This window comes from Penaeus vannamei, unplaced genomic scaffold, assembly GCF_042767895.1.
Source record: "Penaeus vannamei isolate JL-2024 unplaced genomic scaffold, ASM4276789v1 unanchor273, whole genome shotgun sequence".
In the NCBI taxonomy this organism is placed as follows: Eukaryota; Metazoa; Arthropoda; class Malacostraca; order Decapoda; family Penaeidae; genus Penaeus; species Penaeus vannamei.
In genome coordinates this window covers 12,501-22,303 of record NW_027213277.1, presented here as the reverse complement: position 1 = coordinate 22,303, position 9,803 = coordinate 12,501, and the positions used below count along the sequence as shown (strand labels likewise).

Genomic DNA, 9,803 nt, shown 5'->3' with positions numbered 1-9,803 from the left:
AAAATTCCTCATCTTGACTGGCTAATCCAATAAGTCCATATTCAATATTGAAGCTCACAACTTCCTGGTTTGTAAGGATGTATACATCTCTCTTTGTCCTCCCACACCACCCAAGTATTGGCTTAAAAACAGAATTACTACTGGAGCTGCCCAACATATACCAGCGGTTCTCATCATTCTCTGAGCCATCTTCTATTCTAACAGACTCTGCTGGAATATAAAATTCAAGCTGATTTCCTTCATAGGTGCTGTTAACTAAGTATGTGTCAAAACTATACTTCTTTGCCCTTCCTTCTAGAATCAAATAGTCTTGAACACTTTTGTGATTTTTAATTCTTGCTCTCAATTCATCTCCTCTTAAAACATCACTTTGTGTCCAGTCATTCTCTTGGGAAGGACCACGGACAAATTCTACTGCCTGTAATAATCTTTTGTCATCAGACTGATCAAGAAAATCATACTCAATCGTGCTATGTGGGCTTACCTCAAATTCATGATCTATTTCAGAAAATGCTAAGAATCGAAGTGCTGTCCTAGACAACATCATATTGCTTGTTAGAAACAGAATATGTTTGGTGATACATTCTCCATCTATGATTGTTATAGGGATATCTTTTACAACAGCATGTAGTTGTGGCAGAGTTGAGTGGGTGAACTCATGCAATGTTACATGTGTTTTCCCAAAGTAAATGAAAGGAGTCTCTAGGCTATAATGGAAGCATTTCCCACTGTCGAATTCTCTTAGGCCAATGATCTTTTCTGCAAAGTTCACACTCACAAACTGGAGATTGTGCAGTATGTAGACATCACTAGCTGTTTTCTTGAACCATCCACAGACTGGATGGAAAGACTTTATCTTCTCCTTAATCAATCCATTTATGCGAATGATCATGTAGAATGGAAAATGTTTTTGCTTCACAGTCTGCTCTAGTGGAATATCAACAGGAAGAGTTATACATTCCTCTTGATTTTCATACTGGCAAATAAACTGATACGTCTCATCTTCCTTCTTTTCTAGTATGCCTTCAAAAACAGAATGTTTTATGGGATAGTCTATAGTTGCCTTTTGTTTTTCTTCCAAAATTTTGTCATTCATACTTGCATCTCTAGCTGGGCTTCCCAGTAGTATGTTAGTATCTGGTTGATCCTTGACCTGATCTTCAATTCTAATAAAAAGTTTCTCTTCTGCCTGGGGAACCGACTCAAGTCTATCAGGGTTCTCACCTCTAGTAACAAGTATAAACAAAGGTCTTATCTTTGTTTTATTTTCTGCTTTCGTAATTTTCAAATGCAGTATGAGTGAGTCTCCAACCTGTACATCATTTTTTGCATTTCTTCCATCCTTAAAGTATATCAATCCTGTTTTATCTAAGCCATGAGTAGTGATCTCACCTTGTAATCTCATTCTTACTTGCAAACTGTTTTTCTGTGGTCGATTTACTAAAAGACCCTCAACTTCGAAGGCATAATGAACATCAGGTGAATGTTCATAAAAGGATGGTTTACATCCAACCCACAACAAAATAACATGGTGTTTATGCACTGCATCAAATGAAATAATTGAACCCTCTTCTAAATCTGTTATGCTCTTCACTTCACTATCGATGAAAACATGCTGCATTTTACTCAACTTGAGGAAAAATGTCTTTTTTGTAGTAACCTTTAATGCTCTGTTATCTTCTTCCATTATAACTAATTCTCCTGAGCCATTATATATACAACAGGAGTCATCTATTTCTAGATCCCCTTGTGGTTGCTGCTCAGATACATGTTCACAGACTTCATCCTCATGACAATCAACAACACTGTCTTCCTTAGAGCATGTGGAATGAGAAGCATTTGGCTCGGAGGTCTTCTCTTCAACAAACACAAAGAGCGTCACAGCTTCATTTGGTCTATTACTCCTCTTGAGCTTTAAGTGAGCACTAACCCTGCTCTCAGGTAGTGGATAAGAACCAATCTTTCCATTTGGGAGTATCACATTCCCTGTTTTTTGACAAGTGTAAGAACATACAGCGCCATCAAGCTCCAACTCATACAGGCAGGTCCCACAATCCCTCTTCCCAAGATATTTTCCAGGTACATAATAGAAATATCTACTACCATTTAATTCATATCCATCTATTCTCCTTCCAGTCCAGACAAAGACCGCACTATATTCTGATGTAACATCACCTTTCTTTATGAAAGCATCAAACTGCACAACTGTTCCACATGGTATCTTACTTCTGTTAATGGCACATCCTTCTACAAAAACAAATCCAGTAAAATGTATGAAAACCACTTCCCTTGGCAACTGACAGAGTATTACTTTTCCCATTTCTTTCTTTTCAACAATGAGGCCTGTAAAGTTTCTCAAGTATTCTGGCAAGTCTTCCACTTTTGTAAACTTCTTGTCCCTCATAGCAGATTGATGATCAAGGAGTGCCTGGGTATCTGACAGTTTCTTACTGTCAAAAACATTTGTAGTTTCTGAGCTACATTTTAAGTCATTTAATTTTCTTCCATTCATAATGTCTTTTATTATCATTGGTTTCCCATCTTTCACCATTACAACCATAAGGAGAATCTGGCAATCGGTCATTCTAACTGAATCGATGGGTACCTTTAGATGAACCCGGATGAGACAACCCTCCATGAGACTTCTTGTGAATTCATCTCCTTTGGAGGTATAAACTTTCTGTGGCACAGGTGCCCTCATTATAAAACCTTCATCTTTATTTAGATAAACATGGAAATCAATAACTTTATCTACAATATGTAATATTACTCCAGGTACTTCAAAATGATAGGAAGATGTCCCTGTCCGTGCAGCAGGTGGCTTGACATCACTCCATAGAGCAACTAAACGATAGTTTGATAAACCAATGTTAAATGCATCAAACATAACAGGCACTGGATTAGGGGACTGGGCAGGTTTAGTAAAATTCCCCTTTAAAATATAGCAAGCCCTTGCACCAATTGAAAACTTTATGTCCCCAAATGGTATTCTGGTACATATCACAAACACTGAGCGGCTTGTGTCCCACAGCAAGGTCCCAGGGTGATTCATTAGCAAGGGTGGTTTGTCCTTCTTTGACTTAATATTCAGCAATGTGGACTGAAATGTAAGAGGTTTTGGCTCCTGTTGTGTGACTGGAGTCTCCTTTATAAATACATTTTGTGTCTCTGATTTTGTGGACATCTTCACTTCTTTTTCTTTCAGTTTCACCTTCTTTTCATTTTTTGGGCTTGCTGCTACTGGCTCTGAATTTGTCAGCAGAGCCTTTTCATTATACAAGCCTAGTTGCTCAGTATTTTTTATGTGTTCCTCCACTTCCACACTTTGACTTTTAATAATCAGTTCTGAAAAGGAAGGCACACTTTTCTGAATCATGTGAGTTTCTGTTCTTTGTGACAGTGGGAAAGTACTCTCTTTTTTAGTCATTTTTGTTTTTTGTTCTTCCTTCCCTTTAAGATTCTTTTCACTTGACAATGTCTTATCTTCCACACCTTTTATTTCATAACTACAAGAAACAACTGAAAGATCTTTTGTTTGTCCTACCTCACTTGCTAAATGCTTATCAGCATTTGATTCAGGACTATGTAAGTCATGTGCATTAACTTCACTTACCTCTGTAAGCGTAAGCATGCTTGTGTCTGACTTTGCATTGTGTATTTCTTCCATAGGCAACTGAGAAATTTTGGTTTCATCCTTGCGGAAATCAGTTTCTAGCTGCTGTGTTCTACCTGTATATGCTTGAACCATTAAGAATCGGTAAGCAGTCATGTTGGTGTTGGCAATCCATCGCAAGATGTGTGCCCTTACCCTTCTTACAGTCACATCTGCCTTTGTCTTTCTGTTGTTTACATGCAAGATTTTATCAACCCAAGGCAGAGTTATTTCCTTTCCATCTAAATAAAATTGTAGATAATATTCATCCTCTGTCATGTTAACATTAGCTTCTACATCAATAAATAAATGGGTTTGTTTTTTATGCTGACTAAAGTTTCCCTGTACATTTCTATATAAAGTTAAATGATTTGGAGCTATCTGCATATTTTGATTGGCAGGCTTCTTTCCTTTCCAAACTCGAGAACAAAGTGAAACACATTCACCTGTTGTTGCAAATTTGACAACATCCATGCTTACTTTCAAATCTTTTTTGGCTAGGAGTTCAAGTATTTTTGATTTTACGGTAACATTCTTTCCATTAATGTAAAAAACTGAAAGAGGAAATGAAAGCATTTCCACTTTTCCATCTACAATAGCACTGACACATCCCATGCCTTTTTCAAAAGATATTAGGGTTCCATTGATTTCCTTTACCTCATGCAGAAATACATAGGAATCAAAATATGGCTCTACACTTACTTTTGGTTTCTCTCCTTGCCAGACCACCAAACATGTAAATTTGGATGAATTTGGGAATACAACGGCATCAAAATATATTTTCGTTCCATCTCCTAGGCTAGCTAATGGGACTGGCTCCTTTCCTCGCCATAGAAGCAAGCACCCACATGGATGGCCATGCAGCATTTCCAGCTTCAGTTCAATCAGTATTGGGGCATCTTTAATAGTTGTCAAGATGAACTTTTTCCCTAAGACTGTACAGAGCTTACCTGGCTGATTATACAAGCAAGACATATGTGGGCAGCATGGATATGCACTAACACAAGACTTTGGTTCAGAGACCTCATTTGACCCAGACTGATTAAGATGGCTGTCAGTTTTGATGGATGATTCATGCCATGAACTTGATACATCTTCAGATAAAATGCTCATTTCTGCCTTCCATGCATCTGTATTTTCACCAGATTCATCCTGTTCTTCAGTGTCAGTTACAGAACTACTTCTACCCTGAGTTACGCTACTAAAGGGACTTGATTTGCCTGATACATGGATATTGCCCTCTTCCTCTAGATCCTGAAAGGCTTTGCTGTTTTCTGCACTATTATCTACCAAGTAAAGTGATTCTGTTTGGGTCACAGAGTCAGACAGTTCCACTGAACTCTGAATCAAAGCATCGAAGTTACATTGAACTATGGCATCCTTGTGGCTGGTCTCACTTAAATGATCATATACATCATCAATACAGTCATGGTTCAGTATGGACTGACTGACTCCATCTTTTGCAATTCCTACTGCAGCACTGTCCACTGAGCATTGGGTTCCATTCTCCACAGAAGCTGAACCATCTCCGGGACAATCTTTATTCAAATCAACTCCACTATCTCCTCTTTGACAAGAATTGATATGACCTCCAATAGAGCCATCATGGACTGTACTCTTTGTCATAGGCTTATCTTCATCACTAAAGGAGTTGAGTAGTCCCTCCTCACTAGCTGCAGAGATATCATTGCCATTCTGCTGTTGTTTATAAAAGGAGCTGGTATATGGCTGCCCCTGTCTGTCAATATTTCTTTTTTTTGCTAATATCTGATCATAATCAAACATGTCACTCATAAAGTCATGCTTGTTACTGGGGCTGGCATTCAATGGCTTTTTATCATTAGAGCTGATATTTACACATTCTTCCTTTGTGGAAATAGATTTCAATTTCTCTTGTTGATTACAGGTGTTGCTCAGAGGACTTGTCATGTTTGTTGACATTTGTCCATTAAAATCAGCATGCTCAATGTCTCCTTTGCATGTTCCCAAGCCAGGACATCTGTTTTGTGCTTCTAAGATGGCTCTCTTTACTTGTTCATTGAACACTCTTTGATTATTGATCACATTCACAAGCAAGGTTTCCTTCATATCCTCAGCAATCCCGCAAAGAGACACTTGCTCTATCATGTTAGTTGGGTCTAACATGACAGTACTTTTGCAAACCCGAGTCATTGTCGTACCACTTCTTGCTCCACCTCCAGAGTCAACTCTTTTGTCACCGCTCCCCTTAAATCCTTGATCAGCCATTGCTGTCCAGTTCTCTACATGGATGCTTTCTTAATCTTCAATCCTCAATCCTACATAAGGTTGGCATCCTCATCGCAATGAGGAATGCTGTCAGCTGTGCTTATCTGAAAATGACACAAAGGCCAGTGACGTGTGTTACACCTGCAATTCTCACGGTAAATCAAATTCAAAACAAAAAAAATAACAGACCTATATTCTATGAGGACTCACAAGAGTGAAGAGTATTTCATCCTTAATATAAACACTCGTCCCAATGACAACCAAAGTCTTGTTGATTGGTCCAAAGCCATGTAAATCAACTACATATAATTTAATCACTATCCCTTTTAATTCTGTAATATGTGTATATTATATATATATATATATATATATATATATATATATATATATATATATATATATATAAATAAGATAAGAAGCAGAGAACAAAGAGGAAGTGAGGAATAATAATAATAATTATTGTCATTAATATTATTATCATCAATATAACTATTATCATCATTATTATTACTATTATCATCATTATTAATACTATTATTATTAGAAGATCTAGAAGGAGAAGACATAGGTGATAATGAAGAAGATTTAGAAGGAGAAGAGATAGGTGATAAAGAAGATTTAGATGGAGAAAAGTTGGAAAAAGAGGAAGAAACAGGAAAGAAAAAGAAAAAGAAAAAGAAAAAGAAAAAGAAAAAGAAAAAGAAAAAGAAAAAAAGCATAATCCGCTTCCCCCAGTCTATTCTCACGAGAACATTCCTTTAGAAGTCTAAATTCTCTCTCCATTGGAATACATATATCTACTTACCTTTCAATCATTTCTCAAGTCTTCTGCAGCAAGACATACATACAGCTCACTCTATAGTACAGATCTGAAAAAAAAAAAAAAAATCCATCAATGTCAATGGGCCTGACATATGGAGAATACACAGCTATGCAAGCACAAAACCTACCTTTACTTTCAATAAATGTACCCCATGATTCAATACGAGGACCTATTGCAAAAGACATCAAGAAAGGACTCCAAACACAAGGTAGATTCCAGGTTTCACTACCATGTAGCAGAATTAAGTCTTGAAGAAACAGTTTGGTCTCTCTGCACAAGTATCAGTATCACCAGGTACTCATATTGTGTGAGCTCAAGACTCCTACCCCTATCAATGCATCTGTTGACCTCCTGGAATCAGCCTAGAATCACAAACTACACTACCAAGATATGTAAGAGTTTGTGTGATTCCAGTCCCACACTTTCAGTGCCAGCATATAGAATATCCATACTGTTAAACCAATAATCTGTCATACTTGCTTTAAATCTCAGGATTTGCCAGAGATTCCCCATGGATAATGTGGATTATTGGTTTTCCAAATTGAATCCAGACTGTTTAGATCTCTGCAGCTGCAACAATCCCCTTTCTTTCTAAAAAGAAATGGACAGATCACACAAGGCACATTTTTGACGGCAAGATATTTACAGATTTCTTGAAACATCTTGAAACTTCTTGCTCATACTAGTATTTCATGGAACTTCTTGGTTGGATATCTTGGTCTGGTTTCATAACCAAACCAAGCATTCTCAAACTACCTCCTGAGGAAGCTTGCTACAGTCTCATGATGTCACAACAGTAAAAAAACAGCCAACATGACCAATAGACATGAGTAACAATGATGAAATTCTCTTGGTAATATATTTATTTATTGCCAGTAGATGATGTTATACCGAGCAAGTTATTATCATATTTGTGTTGAAGTATTAACAGAAGTATATTGATAGTTTTTTTTTATTCTCTAGAACAGTGTTGTTCAAACACTTTCACCTATTGTACCCTCTATTACCTTCTTGTACTGTTACATAGCCCCATCCACCATGGCTAAACAAACTGTTTTATTTAGGATAATGCAATTAATATACTTATTATGAAAAGACTCTATTGAAGGAGCGTTGGTCAATAAATTGGAATTTGATACACAAATAAAAAAGGTGTGTGTGTGTGTGTGTGTGTGTGTGTGTGTGTGTGTTCCTTGTTTGTTCACATACCCTTATGATATATGTTACATACCCCCAGGGATACACGGACCCCAGTTTGGACAACACTGCTCTAGAAGATAAGTACTAGCTACTGTATTATTAGCATTCTGGGATGCTCAAAGTCTGTTTCTATTCACCTTTATCATTTCCATTATACTCACATTTTCAAAGACCTATCTTTGCTATGAACAGAAAATAGTATCCACATTTGTGTTTCTCATCAAAAATGTAGAAGAACTCGGAACTTTCAGACTCAGATGGCAAATGTGACAGCAAGCAATGCTTGAGCTACAGGTTCATCACCAGACTTTAACAATTATTATAGATACCACAAAATATGACAGCTTTACCACCCTTCTCCTTGGATATCATCTCCCTAATTTTTGTCAGGGTTAAAGATTCCATACTGATAAGGGATACAGCACTAGGATCATGACACAACATGCATTCATGCAAAGTATTGGTGGCTCAACCTGAATCAACTACTTAAAAATATCCAGCCAAATAATCTGGTATCCCGACAAGATCTGTGAAGACCTGTCCACCTACTAGCATAATTGAGAGTAGCATCAATTAGAGGTAGCCACGGCAATCCACATGCCCATTTCTCCTCCCTCAGTGAAACACCCACAGACAGTCAATGGAAGGATCCTGAGGTTTGCCACCTAGGGCTGTCACTGGATGGACCCTGAGGTTTGCCACATGGGGCTGTCACTGGATGGACAGGGTTTCTTAGTGAATTCAGAAGGTAGCCAGAACCAGTACATCACAAAATGTGGTTGATCTCCACTTACATTACTTGAATCAGTGATGAAGTTGGAGAACTGATACCAAGAGCCAAAAATCATCATCTCTGAGGAGACTATTTTCATTACTGGTAGAAGCTCCTGAACCATGGACACAGGAAGACATCTCAGAGCCAGCTAGATCCCTGCCAGATACCATTTTCAAGTTAACAAATATATCTCATGGAGGACAGCAATATGTTAACCCCTACAATCTAGATGATGTGATGATCACATAATAAATTGGCTCAAGAGACAGGTGACATGAACATTCCAGCTTGCAAAAAAAAATTGGCTATGGGCTGGGGTGAGAGGAACTTGCCATCATGAGAATTTCTGCTGAAGGCCGGGATGTTGGGAATGACTCACCGCAAGTGCATAAAGCTCTTGGAGGGTCATTAGACATAGTGGGTATTTGGAAAGGGGCTCTTGCATGATTTCTATTGATAAACAAGTGTGGAATGTACTATCCATGAGCCATGACTAGAAGAGTGTCAGCTCCAGGGAGGACAATACTGCCATGCTCAAGACCCTATTGCTGTCTTAACTGGTGGCAGAGGTTGTGTACATTAAATCAAACATTAAAAAAAAAAAAAAAAAAAAAAAAAAAAAAAAAAAAAAAATATATATATATATATATATATATATATTTATTATTATCTTATCAAGACTATCTACAGAGATGCAAGGAAAACATATCAAATGATACAACATACAAATGACAAATACAGGCACTGCAAAATGGAAAAATAAGCTAATAATGCTTTTGCACAGAAAGACATAATAGCATTGCAAGGGGGGGAGGTAAGGAGTTTAGACACCACACATGAGCATTTGTGTGCACTCATCCTATACGCCATACAACTGTCACAATGGACACTCAAATAAGCCACATGCACCCAGATTTAAGAAGCAAGTCTGGTATAAAACAATTTTTTTCATGTGGAGTTTACATACATATAAAGGAGAAAAAATACTACAGTTTCAATACCATTATCCACATATCAACCAGAGTATGAACTACGAAAAATTTTGAATTTCACTTTGCCAGACTTTACTTCCACTTTGTTGGCCATTGTAAAAGCATGGTGTGGGA

The 9,803-nt window shown here is 37.5% G+C and overlaps 1 protein-coding gene across 1 annotated transcript in view; it reads right to left on the bottom strand.

Moving 5' to 3' along the window:
• LOC138860924 (uncharacterized) overlaps positions 1-9,803 on the bottom strand; it is a gene marked incomplete at its 3' end in the record, with an annotated part of 21,293 nt that continues 11,490 nt past the window's right edge. The window contains 2 exon segments of the mRNA XM_070119479.1: positions 1-6,003; positions 6,705-6,768. Coding sequence (XP_069975580.1) covers positions 1-5,899 — 5,899 coding nt within the window.